At 43.4% G+C, this 23883-nt stretch overlaps 1 protein-coding gene across 1 annotated transcript; it reads left to right on the plus strand.

Annotated features, from left to right (window-relative positions):
• The first annotated feature begins 1258 nt into the window (after positions 1-1258).
• On the plus strand, positions 1259-13647 carry TRMU (tRNA 5-methylaminomethyl-2-thiouridylate methyltransferase). Its single transcript, XM_032207781.1, has 11 exons — positions 1259-1372; positions 1697-1862; positions 3690-3796; positions 4272-4394; positions 6270-6442; positions 7649-7702; positions 8174-8240; positions 8744-8844; positions 10299-10443; positions 10707-10789; positions 11886-13647. Exons 1-11 carry the CDS (start codon positions 1282-1284, stop codon positions 12030-12032), a joined length of 1257 nt encoding a protein of 418 aa, XP_032063672.1. The 5' UTR covers positions 1259-1281; the 3' UTR covers positions 12033-13647.
• The last annotated feature ends 10236 nt before the right edge of the window (positions 13648-23883 follow it).

The following is a 23883-nucleotide window of genomic DNA, read 5'->3' on the forward strand; positions in this document are numbered from 1 at the left end:
TACCTGTTTTGGAGACCAGAAGCTTCTGCTGTGCATATATTAGCTTAGTATGTCAATGTATAAAAGGTAATCAGCTTCTGGAAATATTCTACCCATGGATAACTTTGAGACCAACAGTCTAAATAGGAGAAAGTGTTCAGGGAAGTTTGGTAAACACTCATGTTGAACAAGGCTGCTTTAGCTGGAGGTACTTTACTTTTTACCTTTCCTGTGGTTGCTGCAGTGTCAGACTTGTGAACCAAGACTTTGGCAAGGTTGTGAAGACATTCTGAGTCAGAGGGAACAACCATGCCACCTCCTCCTACTAAGTGTGACCCACAGTCATGTAGAATGTGTATACTTTTTTTTTTGGTTGTTCCTGCTTTCCCTCTGCAAAAAATGAGATGGATAACCAAGGCATTTATTAAACTTTCACTTATGAGTCAGTGCTGCTCAGTTAAAGCAATACTCAAACCATGTCTTTATATAACCTTTAAGCAGGGACCAGAAATCAGTTCTTTGTACAGTTCCAAATGAAAACAAAGAGACTTGAAAAACAAAAACAACCACCAAGGAAATGCCACACACACTCTTTCTCATGTTATTGGTGTATTTGTGATTTCCTTTCAAATCAGGTTATGCCCTATTTCAGAAACTGAGAGAATCAACGGTTAGGTGTCAGTTAAGCACAGTTATGGGGCGTGACCATAACAATAACTATTCTACTGGCAATTCTCAGTGGGCTGTGTGAGCTGCACTGCAAGGTCCTAAAGGTCCTGAATAGTTTTGGGATTCCCTAAGAGCTGAAGGAGAGCTAGGTATGTAGATACATCCTGCTTGCCCAAACTTCACAGTAATTAGTCCAGAATGGGTGCAGGCTGCCCTGACCTGCAGCCTGTGGCACAGCTCCTGGCTCATTAAATAGTGACGACCGTGAAGCAGTCGATCCTAGACATTAATATTTTCACCGGGTGTAACCGGGGCTTGGTTTGTCCGGTACAACTGGAGTCCTGCTGCCGGTGAGCAGCTGGCAGGGGTGGCTCCCACTGACTGCGTAGGGGGTCAAGGGCAGCAAATTCAGGCAACCTCCTCTAACTTTCACACCTTAATTACCTTAATAACACCTCTTCCACCCACCTCAGATAACCCCCGGTGCCCAAAAAACCTCCCCGGGCTCGCCAGCAGCGGCCAAGCCCCACTCCCCTCACGCCAATCCCGCCCCCGTGGCCATGGCGGCGGAAGGGGCGGGCGGCGGGGAGGAAGGGGCGGTGGAGCCGGGCCGGGCCGATCGTGGCCGTGGCGATGCTGAGGGCGGCGGGGGGTCGCCATGTCGCCTGCGCCGTGTCCGGCGGGGTGGACAGCGCCGTGGCAGCGCTGCTGCTGAGGCGCCGAGGTGCGAGAGGGCGGCCGGGGCCCCGCCGGGTCCCCCCGGGGCTGAGGGGGAGAGCGGGAGGCAGGGCGGGGGGAGCCGGAGCGACTCCGCGTTGTGTGGTGTCACCGTGAGGGGTTTCATAAACGGCTGATCTGGGTGCCAGCCATCGCTCTGCCCTCAGCAAAAATAATATGTGGTAGCACTGCTGCAGAACTCCTGACAGGCTGCATGCGTAATGCGGGGTTTCTCACGTATGAAGGACGCGGTTGCCTTGAAAAACACAATTTGAAAGCCCACCCCATAAGAGTTTGAGTTTATCAGTCACTCCCTGCCTTCCCTTGGTAGGCTACCAAGTGACGGGCGTCTTCATGAAGAACTGGGACCCTCTGGATGAGCAGGGAGCTTGCTCCGTCGACAGAGACTGTGAAGATGCTTACCGGGTCTGCCAGAAGCTCGACATCCCTTTCCACCAGGTTTCCTACGTGAAGGAGTACTGGAACGAAGTGTTCAGGTAGAAACCCACTGAAACAGGTGGTCTTTCGGAAATAGATGAACGTAGTGCCCTGTTCCTGTGAAAAGTGAGGATGGCAAAGGCAGCTTATTGCAGTATTATCGGTGCTAAAAGGAAGTACCGATGCTCCTTAAACGCAGAATTGTGTCCTCGTTCATGTTTAACATCGCATGAATGAGAGAAATACTGGTTTTAATGTACTCATTAATTTTGAAATTAATAGGTTTATCCACAGTTATTACAAATGTGTAGTAATTCCATTGTTGCAGCTCATTTCTTTTTCCTACGTACTGGCCCAACCTTATCGTAGCTTGAGGAAAAATTATGTTATGGGATGCTATTACCCTTGTTTGTTTTATGTAATTTATGCAGTCCATTGTACATTATATTAATATATACTGAATCCAGTTTACCACAGAGCAATCATGACTTAGCCTTATTAAAATTTCTGACAAATTTGAAGTTGTTCTTTAAAGTGGATGTTCAAATTTGCTCTTCCTATGGCTTTGTTCCACTGTAATGGAAGAAAGTTATGCATGGAGAAAGCAGAAAGATTTTATTGGAAGGGAGAAAAAGGGAAATATTGGTGTAACAACCAAGTTTCTCTTCTACTTATTCAACATAAGCTCATCTTCATCCTTCTTAAAGTAGTGCTGTTGTTAACTTGTCTTCGAAGAAACTAAGGAGTAACCTGGTTGTTCTGTTTCTGTGCCACATTGCAGTGGCATCAAATTAAGCACAAAACTTTTACAGTCAGTGAAGAAAACGGTCCTGATCTGGGAAGGCTCACTCTGTTTTCCCTCTTGGTGCGACAGAATGAATGAATGGTATCAAAACTCGTGTGGGTTGGGGGATGGCTGTAAATGATGAATCAAAGGTCACAGAAGATCAGCTTTCCTTTTTTGCTTCTCATCATTTATTAGTACAGCATTTTGGTTTGTTCCAGAAGCCTTTTTTCCTTACTGTCATCGTTGAGCTTGAATTTGTTCCCTGAAGTTTCTCTTTAAAGGATTATTCAGTAAAAAATACCTTTTATCAAGAGAAGTATCTCAGGTCTTGTCTTTCCCATGGTTTGTACAGAGTCTGTTCTATGTCTTTGCATCAGAGAGATTCAGTAGGTCTTTTAAATACAGGTAAAGATGGTTTATCACGCTCTGCCCTTCATCCCTCTTGACTTGAGTGACCACCAAGGGCAAGCAAAATAAAGCAAACATTGGGCCTTCTGCTCTGTGCATCACTGTATGCTAGTTTAATTTTATTAGTAATTAAATGTTTTCAAGTAAACAACGCTAAGCAGTTTAGTTAAATGAAAGTGTAAAAACTAGAACTCGGCTATGAGAAACTGTACTTATTTTTTGAGGTGGGGGGAAGCAGGAAAAATGTCTATGAAAGTTAAGGCAAGGTCCCATGACTGCTTATCATATGCTCTTACAGATTAAGCTAGTGTCCTTGCAGATGAAACACAATATCTTCTGGTGCATGCTGCACTGCTCTGCTGCTTTGAAAAATTGATTAAGCTTGTTTAATTCTGAAAAGCATTTTGTAAGGGATGAGTAGGATGTGCACAGTGCATAGCCATGTCTCCCCCGAGTAATGGTAGTTTAATAAATCAGCTGTACAGTACAAGATTGTGAGTTAGATTTTGACCATGCCCTCAGTCTGTAGCGTTGTTTTTTATAGGTTAAAAGCTAATGGATATTTTATCTCTTGCATAAAATGCTTCATATGACTGGGTCTCAAGTTTTCAGGTTTAGCAGATCTTCCAGTCTTGGAGAGTATTATGTGATGTTAATAATGTTAATATACACGTGACTCTTTATTTTACAGTGACTTCTTAAAAGAATATGAATTGGGAAGGACGCCTAATCCTGATATTGTGTGTAACAAGCATATAAAATTCAACTACTTTCTTCACTATGCTATGGATAACCTAGGTAAGGCTTTTTGAAGTGTGTCAGTACACAGCGTATGTGGGGGATGTGCTAAGATGGTAGCAGCTTTTGGAAAGGTGGGGAAAAACAGGAATTCACTTGCATGCATAAATTGTGCATCTCTGTAGCAGTATTTCAATATTTGCAAAGTATTTGGGATTGAATTTACTATTATATATGTAGGAATAGGTTTAAATCAGGGATGCATATTGACCTGAGCATTAAATTTTACATTCTTAGATGTTCCTTAAAGTACAAAAACACAAGTTCCAACATGCTGATGAACAGTTCATGTTGATTAAATAGCAGGACTGTGATGCCTGTCAGTATAAGACTTCTTAGTATTAGACTTAGGCTTCTTCCTTCATTGTTTTCTGCTTTTTTCCTAGATGTTTGTAGCCCTGCTTTACGCTGTGAATTTCAAATATGTGCCTTTGTGAGTTTTTTGTTTATGTTTTGCCTTTTTTTTCCTTGCTAGGAGCTGATGCAATTGCTACTGGGCATTACGCTAGGACGTCACTGGAGGATGAGGAAGTTTTTAAACAGAAATATACTAAAAGACCACAAGGGCTTTTCCGAAACCGGTTTGAAGTTAGAAATAGTAAGTAGTTTTATATTTCATCCCAGGTATCAAAGAGAAATTTAAACTATATTTTGTGTCACATAACTGGGGAAGCGAGTGACTTCACATGCTTCACATGTGCTGATTACTGTTTAAACCCCAGCCTCTAGAAGGCTGATTGGGCAAAAACAGGAGATTTGCCTCACTGAGAATTATACTGACCAGTCAAGTGTTATGTTTGCTAATCCAGGTGCAGAGGGGTAAGAATAAGCATTTCAGGAGTAATCAGCATTCTGGAGGAGCTGTAACATGGATTAAGGAGACAGGGCTATCTTCCACACCCTGGAGAAGTATTTCAGGAAATCTTTGTCAAGTTTTTCAGTGACTTGTGTAAAAATTACTCGATGTGTTTCTTCTATTTTCATGAATGCTTTCTTTGGCTATTCAGTATATAGCATAGATAAACCTTATCGTGGGGATATGCTTAGGTAGTATCTTCAGATTTAAGACCTTTGAAACATTAAAATTAATAACATTGTTTTATACGGTAATTGGACTCTGTATTATTTTACTGGGGGGAAAAAAGAATCTTTCATTCAGTGCCTTCTCCATTCTTCTGTAGAAGCCAGATTTTCCCAGGCAGATTAAGGTTCTGCCTACGCTGAAATTGGAAGGTACAAGTGCAGCACGTGTAGATGTTTTTAAGGCTGCAATTCCCAGCTCAGCAAAGGTACTAACAGCAGCAGCAGGTTTTGCTCTTCACTTTAATAGGCTGCCTGTGGCTGTACATAATCAGAAGTTGATACCAGCACTGCAGTCGTTCTGTTGTTACCAGTACCTGAGCCAGCTTGATTAATGCTGTTCTGGGTCTGACTCTGCATGGAACTATTGCGGTTTGGATGGCAATGTAGGCATCTCCCAAACAGCTCTGCTGTGGGCCATAAGGCAGGAAAATAACTCAGCTGATGCTCTGATGAAGCACATAGTACACCTAAAGGGAAAGAAACCTGCAGACTACCTCTCTTGCAAACGTGCCACAGTGATGTTTGTATATTACAGCTTCTTGACTTCCGTTCCTTTGTTCTGGACTTAAGGGGCTTTATATGTTTCGTTGTTTTGGATTTTATTTCTGGGAAGTTGAAACAGCTCCAGTGGGACCAATGGTCTGTCCTTGTGGCAGCCTGATTCAGTTGTAATATCTTGTAATATTCTAAGCAGGCTTCCTGCCCTGTTACTGAGAATTTGTAACAGTTGTGACTGAGCTACTGGCCTGTAGTAAGTGTTCACTTGAGCTGAGAAATGCATCAGTAGAGTTTGTACCTCCCCAGAGGTATGAGCTCTTAAAGAAAGTGGACAGAACATGACTGAAAAACTGCACTGAATTTATTTCATCTGGGTTATCAGGAGGCTTCATTTACTGTTCACTTTTTATATGAAAGAAGGAAGTCAAACTCCTCTCCTTAGATCATCTATTGGAAATAGCTGCAATGGCTGTTCAAATCACTGAGTTATAGCAGTGTGATTTCTGTGCAAAAATTGATTTATTTTAAGAACAGGATGCTCTAGCATGTTTCAATATTCATTCTCCCTTTCACATGAAACATGAAAGCTGTTTTCATCTTCCATACTGTTGATGTCCTTGCAAGTGAAACTTGCAGTAGTGTAATAGATGGGGCAGTGTAAGACTCTTTCAGATTCTGCGTTGTACAAGATCAGAATGTTTCTGTACCTTTTCAGGGGTAAGGAAATACTCAAACATTTTCAATTAGATTTTGAAAATCCTGAACAATGCTGTCTCTCACATGTATTTGAAAATAATAAAAATTAAAGTGTTGATTACTGAACGAAATGCTAAAGGAAGTTGAGATATTAAAGGCAGTTACTGAATTGTTTTTTGTGTTTTGTGCTTTGCAGCTGTAAAACTTCTTCAAGGAGCTGACCTCTTTAAAGACCAGACCTTCTTTCTAAGTCAGGTCTCCCAGGATGCTTTGAGGAAAACCATTTTTCCTTTAGGGGATTTAACAAAAAGCTTCGTAAAGAAGATAGCATCGGAACATGGCCTTCATCATGTGCTAAAGAAAAAAGAGGCATGGTAACACTTAAACTCTTTTGATTTGTATTTATCTCCGAAATGGACTTTTCTGAATTTCCTGAACCTTAATCTCTGAGAAATCAGCTGTTTAAGCAAACAATAATAGAATAGGTTGGGAAGCAGTTTTATAGTTGTCTGCCTGCTTAAAAGTACTTTTATGAGCTTGCGGTTAGTTCTGTATTTTAGCTAGCAGATAATTTGTGTGCCATTGTGTCTGAGAAGAGCTAAGGTGGGAGTGAGTGTGAGAGGAAGCTGTAAGCCTTAAAGAAAGTGTTCTCTGTTACAGCAGGTGAGAAGCCTTGATGTTTATTTCCTGTAGCTTTCAAGGGCTTCTGCACTAGAAGTGTTTCTGAATATGCCTTCACAGAGACTGGGTCATACTGTTCTTCAGTCACTTTGTTGAAATAAATAAATAAATAAATAAATCTGTTTCCCTGGCTAAGAGCTTACACTTCATGATTTGATCCTAACAAACATGATGCAGGCAGCAATTGTAGGTTGATATGGTCTTGACTGCTCGAAATGTTCATATTTCTCCACGTAAATGGTTATCTGAAGAATGTAGGCAGTAACTGAAAGGAAAATCTGTTTGTTTACAGAATCACAGAATCACAGAATTTCTAGGTTGGAAGAGACCTCAAGATCATTGAGTCCAACCTCTACCTAACGCTAACAATCCCCACTAAACCATATCCCTAAGCTCTACGTCTAAACGTCTTTTAAAGACTTCCAGGGATGGTGACTCCACCACTTCCCTGGGCAGCCTGTTCCAATGCCACACAACCCTTTCAGTAAAGAAGTTCTTCCTAACATCTAACCTAAAACTCCCCTGGCGCAGTTGACTTTGGTGACTAGCTGACTTTGGTATTTCAGACAATTCTTATTTAAGTTTTACTTCAAGACATAGACTGAGTCTACATAATTTGTCAGTTTTGTATGTTATCTGAAAGAGACTTATGTTTATAATATATCTACGACGTAGTCACCAATGTTTTAACCTATGCTTTTACTGAACAAGTTCTAAATTTATTATTTCTCTTCTGTGCTCGTGGCTCTCACTGATACTGTATAGGAGTTGTTTACATATGTTGGAGAAGATGTTGTGGGTTTGTTCTTTTTATGAGATTACATAAGTAATATGCGTTACTTCCAGTGTTTTTCTCTGCTTTTCTATGGATTCAGTACCGCATTTCCTTTTCAGAGTATGGGAGTTTGTTTCATTGGTGAAAGAAACTTCAAGAAATTCCTTCTTGAGGTGAGTAACATTAAACCTACGGCAATGTCTGTGTTCTGTTCTGGTTCTGTCTACAGAAGAATCTCTGCCAGCTGGTGGCTGGCACTTTGTAGCATCTCCCTTGGCAGTCCCAAGCCTACCAGAAGCTAACACCAGCAACCTGTATGAGGAAGCTCGCCCCTGCCCCTCCACCTGTGCATAGCTGCTAGGCTCTGACATGCGACTGGGATACGAGAGGGGCAAATGGTTGAAACCTGCTGTTCCCTGCCATAGATGAGGATGGGGGGAGTGAAGCACAGAATTAGTGCTGATAGGGACTGCCCCTCCTGCTTTTCTCCCTCAGGCAGCCTGAGGGAAGAAGCAGCAAGCTGCTTGAACGGTGCTTGCTTGTTGAACAGCTATTTTCCAACTCCAGGAGAGCTCAGTGACAGAACTTGAATCACATTTTGTTTGGAGATCATCTTGTGACTTAAATCTCTTCCTATTTGGTAGTATTTAGAACCTCGACCAGGGAACTTTGTTTCCATTGAGGATAAGAAGGTGCTGGGAACACACAAAGGTAATTGGCTAACCCACCTTGATAACGGCTTTTAGCGAAATATTGCTTACATTTAGGAGAACAAAGTTTTTGTGAAATTCCAAAGATTTATTCTAGTTTGATTTCTCTAATAATCATGGAAAACTTGCTCTGTACAGCATGTACAACCTTGAAACCCCTAGTAAGGGGAAATACTAAGACTGAAAGATAGCAAAACCACAAGTTGAAACTGAAATAGAGAAATATTTGTCTCTTGTAAGAGTACCACAATAGAAATGGATTAGTTTGAAATCGTGTGCTTCAGGTACAGATAGAAACTTTCAGGTAGATGTTGTCTTAACTTGTGATTGGCACGCTTCTCTAAAGCACTTGGTTCTTTATTCTTTGCTTAGTGGTAAAGCTTTGGCTTTTAATATATTAAAAAAAAAAAAAAAAAAAAGCTTTGCTTTGAATACATTTTAAATTATTTTTTGAAAGTAAAAGATTAAAAGATGCTAGCAACACTCCATTTTCCTGTTTTTTAGGTTGGTTCCTCTACACAATAGGCCAGAGGGCTGGGCTAACAAATGTGAAGGATGCTTGGTTTGTTGTAGATAAAGATGTCAGCACTGGAGATATCTTTGTGGTGAGTTAATTAACACTGGTGTTGTGAATGCCTCATGCAAGCATTTCATGACTCCTGCTGTACGGAATGTGATCTGAGTTTGGGCAGAATTCCTGGCTCTGCTGCTGGGGGAAACAAGTGCCAGCTAGCGCCGCATCTGCGGGTTTCAAACACCTTGTCCAGACTGGCTGTTGGTGAGTGGAAGATTGCCTTAGATGTTGGCAGCAAGCTTTTTCCAGTTAAATGGCAAACACTGCAAAAACTCAACCAGCCTACTGAGCTCTCATTTTTTACTCCAAAAATAAGAGTTTTCCGTAATAATTGTGACACAGTACATAAAATGTGTATTGTCTTGGTTCGCTATGTTTTGCTATTTTGTTTTTTGGGTAAGGGAGGTAACAGCCAATAATACAGTTTTATCATTTTGAAAACTGAGGCAGAATATAATATTGTGAATCATTGGCGTTTTAATGACTAATCATAGGAGATGATTGGAGCTCTGCACCTCACCAGCTTCGTTAATGTTTCCTGCTGTTCTTAAAGTTGTTATTTTGATACTGACATGATTATAATGAGGTGTGTTGCTACTTGCAGACTTGCCTGAGGGGGAAAAAAATTGTAATCAAAACAGAGGTGAGAGGAAGCAGACAGGACCACTAAGAATTTAAGGCTGTGTGTGTGCAACACCTTCCCAACAAAGGAGTGACTGGGGCTTGGCAGGCCACCCTTTATACAGACTTTGATTTCGTTCAGTAATGATGTACAAAATATGAGATTTACCCTTGTTTTCACACAGTGCTTCTCCCTGCTTTTTCCCATTGTGAGAAACGACTTGAAGGTTTTAAATTCTGCTTTTCTACAAGGCACATCCTCTTGATTTCAGTGAAGATGTCTGACTTGCATCTTCAATTGTATTTCTCATATGACAGCAGTAGGTTTTGGAGGGTAAAAAAAAAAAAAGTATGAGGGATTGCATTTATAATGTTCTTTCCTCAGTTCTAAGGACAGTCCCTGTCCAGAAGTGGGATACTGAAGATTTGATTTGTAGCGTAGCCTATATTATAAACATATACTGTCTTGTGTATTTTTTCTGCCAAATGAAAGAGCTTCTTCATTATATTGCAGCACTAGAAATACACTTTTTGCTTCTAGAACGAAAGGAAGAGTGTTACAAATCAACAAGGGATCTGAACTCAGCCTGAAGAAGGCAGAAATAGGACTGGAGAAAAAAATATAAGTGACATAGCTCTTGAGATGTAGAGGACTGACAAATAATTCAGGCTTGCTTTAGCATATTATTTCATTAAAGGCTTCCACCTGGAAGCTGGTAAATGCTAATAAATTCTTGATTTTGTACTCATTTTGCCTTTATTTTGTTGTAGCTTGATGCTGCTTCTATATTTCATGCTTTACTTCACAGCAGTCCTAGGCTCTTTGGCAAAAACATCACCACTGAGTGAACGTTGTATTTGCAGGCACCATCAACAAATCACCCTGCTCTGTACAGAGACCTGTTGCGGACAAATCGAGTGCACTGGATAGCAGAGGAACCTCCTGCAGAGCTCGTTAGGGATAAAATGATGGAATGTCATTTCAGGTTTCAGCACCAGATGGCACTGGGTAATCAAACCTTGTTCTGTTTTTCTTGTGGCTTTTTTATTTTTTTAATTCATTTTTTTTTATTCTAGTATTGTGTTCAGTGTAGTTTTGCAGAAACAGCTGAAATGTTTGGTTTGCCTTTCTGTTTCTGTAGTAGCTTTATCAAACAATTCTGTGTGGTGGTGTGTTGACTTAGATCTGTTTAACCTGGTGATGAAAGTTGGTTTTGTTTTAATGTGAACATAAGGATTAACTGGCAGGTGTTTGGCCATTTTCTGCTCCAGTGCCTTGTGTGCTGACTCTGAACCAAGATGGGAGTGTGTGGGTGACACTGGTGAAGCCAACAAGAGCTCTCACACCTGGGCAGGTGAGTTATTAAAGTGACTTTCTTTCCATTTTGGGGTGTTAAAATAGAGTAACTAGTAAAACAGAGAAGTGTTTTTAATAGCTGGAGCAAAATAGGTGATTTATTTGCATGTGAGAGCAGTTAGTTTTATTTTGGTTATTCATCCACTACTTTACAAGATGTTTGTTTCCAGCTTAAGGTAATTTTAGAAGTATACGAAAAGATTTTGGATAATCAGTTTTATATGCAGAAATGGTATCTGTTGTCCTCAAGAAATAGATTTTAGAAGTCATTAGGTTGTGTCATGTGGGTTTAGTGTTCAAATTTGTTTAGTGAGGGTCTGTGTTCAGCAAACCTTGTTTTCCAGGGTGGGTTATGTGCAGTGATGCCTCTCAGCACCACTGATAGAAGGGTATGCTCCGTCCCATTATGAATTAAAGGGTTTCAAACATCTCCTGCATGCCCCAAAACTGGGCCTCTGTGGGATACATCCTGAGGCCAATTGTCTGAGGGCTGTTTGTAACAGAGAGGGACGAAGTAAGAGAAGCGAGCTGAGCTGTGAAGACTCCTGCCAGAATGGATGGTAGGTTTGAGAAACCCCTGAGTGCCTGGAGCCAGTAACTGTTTTTTTTTCCTCAGAGGGACAGGCCGGGAGGTCTGTGCTCCTCCTCTCCTGCACAAACCTGCACATGAGTCCCAGCTGCTTCCTCCAGGTGGATTGCCTCAGTAGTCCTTAACAGCAGGCTACCTTGGTCCCCTCCTTTTTTGAGAAGTGCTGTGGTAGCCTGGGCAGAGTTGTCAAAGGAAAGTCCAGTGAAAATGCAGGTGAATTTATGTGTGTCATCTCCCTTGGGAAAGGAAGCTTTTTGGAACAAAACATTCCACCACAGTAACTGAAGAGTTTTCAGATAATCTTGCAGAAGTTCATGAGGGAATTCCTACTAACATACTGACATTTAGACTCTTGTGAGTCGGCAATTCCTGTACATTTTTCTTTTTTTTTTTTCTTGAGATTTGGCTAGAACAAACATAAATGCATACAGTCACTGTCCAGCAGGCATTGCACAGCCTGCAGTTGCAGAAGCTGAAAAATACTTTCCCTGTTTTCATCTCCTAGTTTGCTGTGTTCTACAAGGGTGATGAATGCCTCGGCAGTGGGAAGATCCTAAGGCTGGGCCCATCGGTGTTCACCCTGCAACAGGGCAAAAACCGAGAGGAGGGTGCAAAGAAGGAAGACATTGATACAGTAGAACCTGCAACATAGCGTCTGCGTTTGCTTATTGAAGGACTTTGAAAAAAATGCTGCCTGAGAATGAGAAAAACAATAATAAAAATATTTTTATTGATCTGTATGTTCTGAAGGTCAGTTGGCTATCTAGTCCCAGCTCTTGACTGTTAGCACTGAAGAGGCTTAAAACAAAAGCTTTGGTACAATGTTATTGAACTGGGTGGTGATATTTATGTTAATACATATCAAGGAATATCTTAAAGTTGTTTGGTAATAGTAGTTGCAAATACAAGAATTTTAATATAAAAAGAATCATGGCTGAAATTGCGAACTTATATTTTATGTATAAGTGAGATATTTTTTTTCTTGAAGATACCTGGTTTCTAGGTAAAGTCTGTGGGTTTTACAGTAAATGTGTGCTCATGCATTGAACTCTGGGAAGGGAATGAATGATGCGTAAGTCCAGTATTTTGCCTGAAGACTGAGCAACAGATATTTATTTTTAATCTGATATAGTTTTATAAAGAATGTTCTAGATTCTTAAACTGTACTAAGTAATGTTTTAAAACATTTGCTATTCAGAAATAGAGATCTAGGAGCTTTAAAACAGTCTTAATATTTATTTTTTTCACATGATTGACTAATTTTCTGTTAACTACTGAGAGCAGAGGCTGTTTTCTGTCCTGGAAGAGAGAATATGTTGTTGTGCTTCAGAAAAATGCAATTTCGTATGCATTTCTTTATTATATAGCTAACTTAATATAGATCAGATAATAATTCAATCTTGGATTGTGCCAGGTGTCAAAATGGAGTGGTTATTAGGAAGAACCAAATACCTCTGTCCAAATTATGCACAGGACTGAGTGTATATCACAAACACCCTACACTTTCAATAAAACTTCATTATAGCAAGTCAACAAAAATAAATTCCTGTATTTCCACACAGTAGTAGAAGGTAACTCATTAAAGTTCATCTCTGCAGGAGCAAGATTTATTAAATGGGTGTAGAATTTTGAAATTGCATCCAATTTGGGCAGTAGGAAAGCTCTAACATGAATAGATCTTTTCAGCAGATTTGAAAGCTTGGGTTACACATCACCTCCTGTCCTTTTCTGGTGTTTTAGTTTTTTCTAAGAATTCCTTTTATTCCTTCTTGTGAGAAAAGTTACAAGTAATCGCTTTTCTCCAAAGTGTGGAAATAAAAGGGGAAGAAGGCACTTTTATGTGTCCAACCTGGCAAAGTTAAACACACAGTTCAGGGAGCATTGTGGGGGGAAGAAAAAAACAGGACTGTTAAAATTTTCGGTATTTGTTTGACATAACAAAAGATATGTTTGAGAGCAGGAAAAAGCCATCCTTTTTCACTGGTGCTGAAATCGATCTAATTTAAGTCTGTGTTCAGAGTGCCTGGCCATGTGCAGGCTGACAGTAAAGACTGTTGATGCTTCATGTCAGCTCTTGACTTGTGTTAGGGTAGTCATGTTACAGGTCTTGGTCATGATTGTGTTTTCCCAGTATTCCCCTCGTCTTTCCTGAATTTTTTCTTCACAAAATGTGTCATTAATTGCTAATGTGTTAATGCTCTGTGTTTTCCTCATCTGAATTTTCCAGCCAATGTCCCAATTAAAATCTTCAGAGATGTTTTGTGTAATACTGGTGTGGTTTTCATTGTTACTTCCTCTTACATCACTCACAGGTATGTTTGTTACTTGATACATTCCTGGTAGAGATAGCTTTAACTGTGACTACAAGAAAAAGGACACAGATATTTCCGTGTCCAAAATTCACTTTCTTTAAAATTCACAGGATTGCAGAAGTTGGAAGGAACCTCTGGAGAACATGTAGTCCAACTCCTCTGCTCAAAGCAGGGGCAGCTAGAGCTGATTGCTTAGGACCATATCGTCAGGTTTTGAATATCTCCAAGGATGGAGACTCCACAAACCTGCATTGATAAGATCCCTCTAACCCTTCCTTTCTAAAGGCTGGGTAGTCACAGCTTCTTCATGTCTGACAGATGCTCCAATCTCCCCTCATCGGCTCTTCCGTATCTGGGTCAGAAAGTTATCGTCAACACTCCAGAGACCTCCTGGTGCCTTAGTGCTGTCCCTCCAGCAACTATTGGGGTGGTTGAAGTCCACTATGGGGAGCAGGGCCTGTAAACACGAGACTTTTTCCAGTTGGCTGAAGAAGGCCTCACCTAGTTCTTCCTGATTATGCAGTCTGTAGCAGACATGCACAGCAACATCACCCATGTAGGTCAGGCCCCTAATCCTAATACATAACCCTGAGGTAGCTCCCTGCCCACCCCCAGGCAGAGCTCCACGCTATCCTGCTGCTCTCTAACGTCCTAGGAGGCAAGCACAGCAAAAAAACACTGAGGTGTGTTCGCTTGGCTAAGGCACAGTTGATGCAGAAGTCACGAGTGCGTTCAACATCTGTGTGAGGACTTCAGCAGTTCTGGCAAGGACATCCCACTTCTGCTCATGGCAGGAGAGTTTCCCAGAGCTTCTTGTAGTGCAGCTACATTAGGGGGGAGGTGTGCTTCCCTGCTTTTCTTTAAGCGTTCTTAAAACTGGATACAGCAGCAATCCAGGATGGCCAGTGTAGAAAAGTAAGTAGAAATTCGTTGTTTAAAGAATGGAGGCTGCAGTTTCGGTGCAGTTTAGCCCTCGTGCCCTGGTGATGAGCAAAGAGCTTCGACACAGTAAAGCAACTGCTGATACTGCTCACAGTGAATCTCACTGTACCTCTGAGAGAAATAAATCAGCAGGCATTTGTGAAATTCACATTGCATGGGGTGTTTTACAACAGGTTGCACGCTGAGCAACATGAGGTTGCATGTTTAAAGCTCAGCGTTTCCAAATAGCTTGCACTGGTTGAAGGGGACAGTACCATTTCTCTTTCCTTCCCACACATTTCTCCCAGGTAAGGATCTCGACCACTCCTTGCTCCTCTCCCACGTAGGCTCTCTGGCGCAGTGAATTTTATTTTCTGAGGCACATTTCTAACACTGAACCTAGGCTGTGATACAGAAGCTGACCGCATTTGTGCAGAGAGGGGTGGTTTCAGTGCTAGCAGGCAGCGCCGAGATGAGGATTCAGTGGCCTGAATCCTGCCCAGCCCTGAGGCCTGCAGCCTGGCCAGGCCTGTTGTGAAATGGTGGTGAAAATGGTGAAGAAACAGCTGTAACACACCTTGGCAGCACCAAGGAAAGAGTTCAGTGCTTGAGGGCTTGGCCACCACGATGGCAGTGCCTGTGGGGCAGCCGGGCCTGGTGCTGAGCCGCCACGGTCTCCTCAATGGCAGCACCTGTGGAGCAGCTGGGCCTGGTGCTGATGCTGTCTCTCACAGGAAACCTTTGTCAAGACTGGAACTTGGCTTGGTTTAGATCAAATTTGGTAGGAACGGGCTGGCTGGCATGTGAATTTTCATTTTGCTCTCCTGTGGAAGTCCTCAAGTAGATCAGTATCTGCATGCTTTTTAAAACGCATTGGATTTTTGTCATTTTTCTCCCACTTCAGGCAGCAAACTGGAAGCAGGTGATTTCACCTTCAAGTTGTCATTAAGCTTTTTAGGTCTTGAAATACTTGGCTTCAGAGACTTAAGTGAATAACTTTAAAAAAGGACTTTTCCCTTCCAGAGTAGAGAAAAGGATAACAAGATTTGGGTCACAGAACTGAAAAACCATGACTTATTCCAGCTAACTGAATAGAAATTGCTCTTGTACCCCATGAGCATGTTTAAAACCCGTGTTGCTGAGTGTATAATGTCTGAAAACTTGCACCCCGAGTGCAGCCTTTTTTCTAAAAGTGTTTGTGTTAAAGCTGGCTTCATGGCTCTCCTGGCTTTCCTCATTCTCCAGTCAAGGGACACTGTGGCAGCACCCCCACCTGTGGCTGGCCCTGCAGAGCTGCAGGACGGGGATGTTCCCACAGGCATTACAATCAAGAGTCTCCTCTAACTTTTTTCACCTGAGCAGCTTTTTGGAAAGGTGAGGCATCTCTCAGGAGTTGTGAAGGGCTGAATTCACACTGCAGCAGCTCAGTATTTGGGGTCTGGCAATAAAAGCACTGGCTCCTGGTGTTCAAATGAGCTTGTAGGGCTGGAAGCAGCTTTCATCTCTCTGCTTCAAAATTAAATTAGCTGGAAACCACCACAGGAAACACAGTTAATTTTTATTTTGGGATAGATCTATCTTTTCAGCATATTTGTAACAACAAAAAAAATAACAGCTTTGGATCTGGTGTCAACATTTGGATTTGTACATCTATATTGAGATTCGTCCCTTGTGGACAGAGCTGAGCTCTCCTTGGGATCTGGAGCGTAGTAACAGGGCACAAGGCAATAGTTTTAGACTAAAAGGGGAGATTTAGATGAGATGTTAGGAGGAAATTCTTCACTCAGAGGGTGGGGAGGCCCTGGCACAGGCTGCTCAGAGAAGCTGTGGATGCCCCATCCCTGGAGGTGCTCAAGGCCAGGCTGGATGGGGCTTTGGGCAACCTGGTCTGGTGGGAGGTGTCCCTGCCCATGGCAGGGGGTTGGAGTTAGATGACCTTTAAGGTCCCTTCCAACCCAAAGCATTCTGTGATTCTATGTTGCAGCCACCTCACTCCAGCAGGTGAGGGGAAGGACCACTGTGAAGATTCACATGGGTTTCAGGGTCCTGCCCTTTCAGATTTAAGCATACAACCTCCTCCTCCTCCACCTTTATTTCCAAAACTGTATTTTCACATCCCTTTTCCTTTGCCCCAACAAACAAACCCATTTTCAGCTTGGACACTCCAGCACAGGAAGGTGCAGTGAAGGACTGTGCTGCCACTTTCCTATGTGGGAAGTCTTTGGGTTCTGTAGCAAGGGACAGCAGAATAAGCTACAAAGGCCTCTCTGTGTTACCAAACAGCCTCTGGGGCAGGCAAATCTGTAAAGCAGGCCATGGCAAGCGTGCAGCACCATCTGCTCTGCAGGGATGCCTTCCTCAGGCTGGATCCCCTTTAAAGGATGGAACTGCTACCAGGAGATGGAGCCTTTCCATCTCCCACCTGCTGGTCCTGATGCTGATGAGCATTTCTTCAGCTTCTCCAGAGGTCTGGTGAGCTGGAGACCAGGGAATCACTTCTGAATGAAGGAGGCTGTTCAAGGGAAGGGGGCTTATAAGAAAAGCTGGTGTGGAGGGAGGCTAAGGTGTGTGAGCTGGGAGGTTTGGGGCCAGCTGATAGCTCCGTCAGTCAGTACGAGCATGGGTGGAGGAAGTCAGGTTGAAACTGCAGATTTTTCTGAATTTTTCTGAATGCAGGTTTTTCTGAACCCAGCCTTAGGTGCTGGGTTCCTTAACTAAAGCCAGATTGTTCAATTTCTCCAAGCAAAGCAAATCAGAGAGCCCTGGATACTCCCAAATCCTCTGCACCACCACTGCAATACCACCAGAAAACTAAACCTCAAGCCCAACCAGTTATATAAATGAAAAAGTTAGGCTACGTGCCCATAACGAAGCAGGTTTTCCAGTTTTTAGATTTTGCTGAGCCAGCCATTTCTGTGCATTAAAACCTTTTCTGATTTTAACAGAATTTGGCCAGGACAGCAGTGAGAGGTTCATCTAAATCCTCTGGGAGAGGGAACGAAGCTGCCCACGTGCTCCTCTGCCCTGCGGTAGGTGCAGGGAAGGTCCTGTCTCTGTATCCCAGTCTGTTGCATGCTCCAGGGCTGATGCATGCCAGCACAGCAGGGAAATCCTGGGCTGGCCGCTGCTCACTGCAACACACGAGGGTTTCAGCAAGAGATGTAAGGGTTGAACCATCCCTGTAACATTTCATTTCTTATTTCAAGCAGTTCAGGGAGATTTCCATCTGGAAATGAGTTAGTAGCACAGATCTCTGACCACCCGCACGCCTCGAAGGATGAGTCCCCAGTCCTGCTGCAGCTCCTGCCCGATGGCAATGCTCAGCCACCCTGGTGCAGGTTTGTGCTGCTGGGTGAGGAGCTATATAAAATTGTAAACATCAAAGAAGGGTGGATTATAAATGCAAAAAAAAAGACAGCAACGTGCCATAACTAGATATGATGAGGCATCTGGTGGATTTAAGTTTGGTGCTGGATTAAAGGTAGATTTTATTTTAATCTAGTTACTTAAGGTGGAAGGTTTTTTTTTCCTGCACACACATTTATCTATCGCTCCTCCCTAGGAGTACATAAGGACTCTGCAGGTCGTGTCATGCCAGCCAGCTCCATGGCAGAGGAACTCAGCGAATTTGCTGTGTGCAGTGAAAACATGCAATTCATTTATTTCGAGGCTGAAAGGTTTGGCAATAACGACATGGCTTTAAAACTGGAGATCAATTTTTTATTACACAGAAACAAACAAAGAAAAAATAGACATATATAGAGAGATAAACGTTGCAAAAATGATAGAATCAGAATAGCCTACACTGGTTTAAAATACTAAAGGAGGTGATTTTATGGTAAAAGATTTTAACACTGAACAAGTTTTGCACCTAGCTTTTACAGGAGGAGATAACAGAAGAAAAATCTCTGTGAACTGGTTTGCAGCTGGGTGTTAAACTGTATTTAGGTAACGTGGCCATTTCATGGAGCAGAGACCAGCCACGCTTGGTGTGTGTTGTCTGCACTCAAGGCTAACACCTGTGTTTGAAATGCAGAAAAGAGAATGCGCTCCTTAGAGGGGATGTTTGGAGAGGTGAGGGCTTTAAGGTAGTTCTGTGCCAGTTTGCTCCTTATTTTTCCTGAACCTTTCTATCCGCAACCTCTCCACCCCAAAATGTGTTCCCTGTGCAGCTGGAAGGGAAGGAGTTAACCATCCAAGGTTTCTTATTTGGTTTGTCCAGTGAATTGAAATGCGTAATAAAATTTTTGGATTTTTCTCCAAGTGAAGGTGTGTTGTGCAGGGGTGATTTACTGCTTCGCCTGGAAAACTGTCCGCTTCGCTTGCTCTCCAGCACAGCTGGGGCTGCCTCCTACCAGATTTGGTGGGATGTTCCTCACCTGAAGGGAATGAATTCAGGTAAGAGGGATATTTATTTCCTTTAAAGCCAGGTATTCTTCACCCGCTTTGAACATGCAGGCCTTTCAGGAGCTGCTTTTATAACGAATGAAGTTACTGCCCTAGGTTCCTTTTATAAAAAAAAAAAAAAAAAAAAAAAGAAGAAATCTGATGAGCAGGCTCTAGAAGTGCAGCTATTCTGATTGAAGAGCATTCTCATCTCTGTACCTTCAGGGTGCTTGCTCCATCAGAGCTATTTTATGATGGGTGGCTTACCATGTGCTGTCAACGTGTTCTTCCTTCTTTTTCTTTCCGAGTAATCACGCCATGGCAGAATCTGCCTGACTTTCTATTGCAGACCTCTTGGGCAGATTTGTACCTCGCCCACTAGTGCCGAAGGTTTTGCTGCTTCTGAGCGATTTTATGGGAACCCCTCCTTGCTGGTGTGCTGGCTGGTTGAGAATAACGTAGGGCATCGTGCACACCTAACCTCTGCATTTCTCTCACCCTTTTATTCCTGATGCAGGGGATGCTCTTCCAAGCTCCACCAGGGCAGTTGCAGCACCCTCAGCTGTGGTCCGTGTGCATCCCTCACCCTGCATGGCCCTGGAGTCACTACCAGGCTATAAATCCTTTCATTGCATTAAAAAAATAAAAGTTTATATGTGCACAGAACTTCACATGCTCGTTATTTTTTTGAGTCTGTTGATATCTAACAAAAGGATTCTTTTAAAAACTAAGTTCTTTACTTGGGAAGTGCTATAGCCTTAAAACATAAACAAGATTATTAAAGACATACATATGAAGAGTTGCTGTTAAATGACCGAAAGCAAGAGGTTTTCCTACATGCTAGCCAAAGAGGCTGGCATTTTTGCAAGCTGTTATATTTGTAGGGAAAAAAAAAATGACAAAACAACCCTATAAGAAATTAATTCTGGAAACAACCCAGCTGGACACACAGCAACTATTTTAATGAAAGAGAGTGGCAGCACCTGGAAAGCTCCAGCTTTGAGTTCATTTCTGTTTCCCGAGTGGAACTGACTTAAAATACTGGCTTTGCACAGGTCCAGACGGGCTCCTGAAGCTGTAGCCTGTGTGGATGGGAGGAGGAGTCCCACTTTTCTCTCTTTTTATTTCTTTTCCTTGCCCTGGCAGCCTTTCAGGGCTTGCTGCAGCGGATTTGTTCTTGGGTTGGTTTGAACCCCATTTTTCAGCAGCCCATGGGTGGCACTGGGTTTTCCCAGCTGGGCTCCCTGCTGAGCACCCAGCAGGGAGGTCGCTGGGCCCAGCTCTACCCATGCCACATCTCCTGGCTCAGCTCCAGGCCTTGGCTGCCTTCACCAGCTCACACAGGCACCAGGCACCCTTCAGGTACAGAAAATATGCTCAGAATACATCAGAATTGTGGCCAGCAGGGCGAGGGAGGGGATTGTCCTCTCTGCTCTGCTCTCCTGAGACCCCACCTGGAGCCCTGCGCTCAGCTCTGGGGCCTCCAGCACAAGAAGGACATGGATGGATTGGAACAAGTCCAGAGGAGGGCCATGAGGATGATCAGAGGGCTGGAGCACCTCTCCTGTGAAGAGAGGCTGAGGGAGTTGGGGTTGTTCAGCATGGAGAAGGCTCCAGGGAGACCTTACAGCAGCCTGCCAGTGCCTAAAGGGGGCCTGCAGGAAAGCTGGGGAGGGAATCTTTGTCAGGGGTGTAGGGATAGGACAAGGGGAAGTGGCTTTAAACTAAAAAAGGGCAGACTTAGGTGTTTGGAATAAATTCTTCACTGTGAGGGTGGTGAGGCCCTGGCACAGGCTGCCCAGAGAAGCTGTGGCTGCCCCATCCCTGGAGGTGCTCAAGGCCAGGCTGGATGGGGCTTTGGGCAGCCTGGGCTGGTGGGAGGTGTCCCTGCCCATGGCAGGGGGGTGGAATTGGATGATCTTTAAGGTCCCTTCCATCCCAAACCATTCTGTGATTTGAAGTAATATTTGGGTGTGAGGAGCAGATACCCCAGGTGACTCCAGGCCCCACCAGAGGACCTGCAGCAGCTGCTGGCTCTGGCCAAGAGGACAGACACAGGCCTGGCACAGAGCCCCAGAGGGGCCCTAGGGACACTTAGAAATACTTTGTTTTTCCAAGCCACTAATGAGTTAACGTGGGCTCTGCAACACACATCAGACTAATCTAATTTTCTTCTTTCCTGCGGTGCCTGGTGTGTTGGATAAAGGAGCAGCAGCAGATGGGACACGTCTTCAAGGAAAGTCTTTGATACTGCCCGGCACCATGTTCCCTCACACCAAACACAGGCAGTGAGGGCCAATGTTATTCGATATGAGGTAGGTGCAAAATTCTCTGGGCAAGAGAGGATGTTTTACAAGATCCCTCTTGGGCTCGGTTTTATGTGGTATTTTCATTCACAGGCTGGAAGATGAAATGGAAGGTAGCCTGTAAAATCTGCAGATGTTGCCAAAGGACTCCAGGCATCCTCACAGACAGGATTAAGATTCAAAACGAGTATGAGAAAATGGAGAATGGATCCAAAATCAAGAGGCTGAAATGGAAAATGAGAACAGTGCGAATTGCTTCTTACGGGGAGGGAAGGCGAACTGCCTAAGTGCAAACTGGGCCATAAAGGCGAGGCAGGAGAACATCATTAGGGCCGCGGGGCCCAAATGCATCCTGGCCTGGCCCTGGCTCTGCTGGCTATTGGCAGATATATTGGGATTGTCATTTAGGACTTTCAAGAACGTGTTAGACAAATCCACATGTGCATTTGATTCTGGATTGTTGGAGGGGGCTGAGCTATGTCAGCTCTTAGGTTACTTCAGCCTTATCGTGCCATGTTGCTGTCACTGGTGCATCTTCCAGACTCTTTCTTCCTGCACTTTGCTTAGGGCAAATCTATTTTTTTGGCTGTTGGTAGGCCCGTCTCTTGCATTTTGTGGGCAGCTCTGATCTCTTTTGTCTCCCTTCTATCTCAAAAAAAGGATGCTTTAGACCTGGGAAGAGATGGAAGAAGGGCAAGAAGGAAGGCTGAACACGAGTTAAGACCATTTCCTTGCTGCTTGTGACTGAATCAGGCAAGCCATTGTGCACCAGAAGTCTGCATGGGTCCAAAAGCAGTAAGACAAATTATTGAGAGCTTCAGTGCTGCAACTTGCTGGGGGCTCGGCCCCTGCTGGGGACTGTGGACCCTGCGGGGCCACCTCACTGTGTAACAGCGCTGTGATATTCCTCTTTTCCTAAACATCTGCTGTTAGTTGGTACTGGAGACAGGACCCTGGGCTGTCCCATACCAGTCCTGCTGATGTGAAAGCCTGGGTCTTTTGTAATGTTCTTCTGCAGAAAAGTGGGCTTTGTGTAAATGAGACCAAACAAGTCCACCAAAAGTGAACTTGTACAATAAAATCTAAAAACGGTTTCCCTTTGGGCTAATTGCTTGGGTTGGTTTAGTGGTTTGTAAATCAAAGCTCCCCATCTTTGATTTTGCCCCTAAATCATTCCAGTAACCAGTCTTTCGCCTCCTGACCTCACATGCTGCCAGGTTATTGCCTAATGTTTAGGAACACTTACAAAAAAGCTGGATGATATTGGGAAATACTTTATTTCCAGAACGCTGGCAGACGCTTGCAGGTCCCTGCTGTGCCTTTAACGAAGAAGACCTGCACAACAGCCTAAAAAGTACAGCATGAGCAGCATGAGCAAGACCCTGGCTTAGTGAGAGCTGGGCTAAGAAAGCCAAGAACGGAGCCAACGAAGTCAGAAAATGTTCTTCTCATCGCAGGCTTTCATTGGCTCCCCTACCCTGACCAAACTCAGGGTCTGCCATATCATGGCATATCATGGGATGTTTGCAAGCAGATTTTTCCCCTCCATGGAAATTGGGTGAACAGGAAGCCGAGGTTTGGCTTGCATGGATGTCAACGCACCGGTGTCCTGGGGTTTCATCAGTGCAAATTCTGCAGGAACAAGGAATGTGCTTGGTAAAAGAACAAAAACCAAACCCCAAAGAAAACAGAAGCCCCCAAACCCAGCCTTCCTCCCAAACTAAGACTCAGCCTCATGGTGAACTTAGAGCATCTGCAAAAGAGGACTACAAAGGCTTTTCCAGAACCATGTGCTTAATGCCTGTCTGACCCAGAGCAGAGCCTTCTGTGGTGCTTCAGGAAGGATGGGACAGAGGCTCTGCTCCTCGCAGCCCAAACCTGATGCCTGGTGCACATCAGGGGCACCTGATTGTAAGGGAGTGGTAGGGGTGAAGCTTTCAGCCTCTGCTTCCTTGGGAAGATCAATGGGTACCAGCCCATCTCCCCTCCTGCTACTTTGTAAATCCCTAAAAATGCCCCTTGGGCCCTCAGCATCCATTCGGCACTGAAAATAAACTCCAGAAGTTCAAAAAAAAAATTCTTAATTTATTGTAAATTCTCCTTTCATCTGTGCTGCAATTCCAGTGTTCTGCACATTAATAAATACACATTTGTTAAAAAAAAAAAAAAAAGAAAACAAAACCAAAAAACCTCCAGTGTCTAATCTGCCATAAAGCTTTAAAAAAGTCATAAAAATAGGTTTTAATTTTTTTTGTCATTAACACAACTGACCCTCCTTTACTGCAACAATTCTGATCAAAATAAGAACTACCTACATCTCACTGGGACAAAATATACATACACAGATGTGAAAACAACTAGCAGGGGTTATACACAACGCCTGAGCACACAGCCAAGTGTCAGGCACCTAAAACATTCAGAACTTTTTTGTCAGCCAGAAAATTTCACACAGCATGTTGCTGAATTTGTACAGGACCAGTACCCTTCCTCCCCCTCCCTTCCCAAAGACATTTCCTAAATGCATTTAAAGGTGCATAGGGATGCGACAAAACCCAGATTGCTCTATATTTGCCTTTAG

Source organism: Aythya fuligula, chromosome 1, assembly GCF_009819795.1.
Source record: "Aythya fuligula isolate bAytFul2 chromosome 1, bAytFul2.pri, whole genome shotgun sequence".
Taxonomy (NCBI): domain Eukaryota; kingdom Metazoa; phylum Chordata; class Aves; order Anseriformes; family Anatidae; genus Aythya; species Aythya fuligula.

Coding starts and splice junctions, on each gene's coding strand:
- TRMU (XM_032207781.1), top strand. CDS start 1,282: ATGCTGAGGGCGGCGGGGGGTCGCCATGTCGCCTGCGCCGTGTCCGGC. Junction 3,797..4,271: donor CTATGCTATGGATAACCTAG/GTAAGGCTTTTT, acceptor TTTCCTTGCTAG/GAGCTGATGCAATTGCTACT. Junction 4,395..6,269: donor CCGGTTTGAAGTTAGAAATA/GTAAGTAGTTTT, acceptor TGTGCTTTGCAG/CTGTAAAACTTCTTCAAGGA.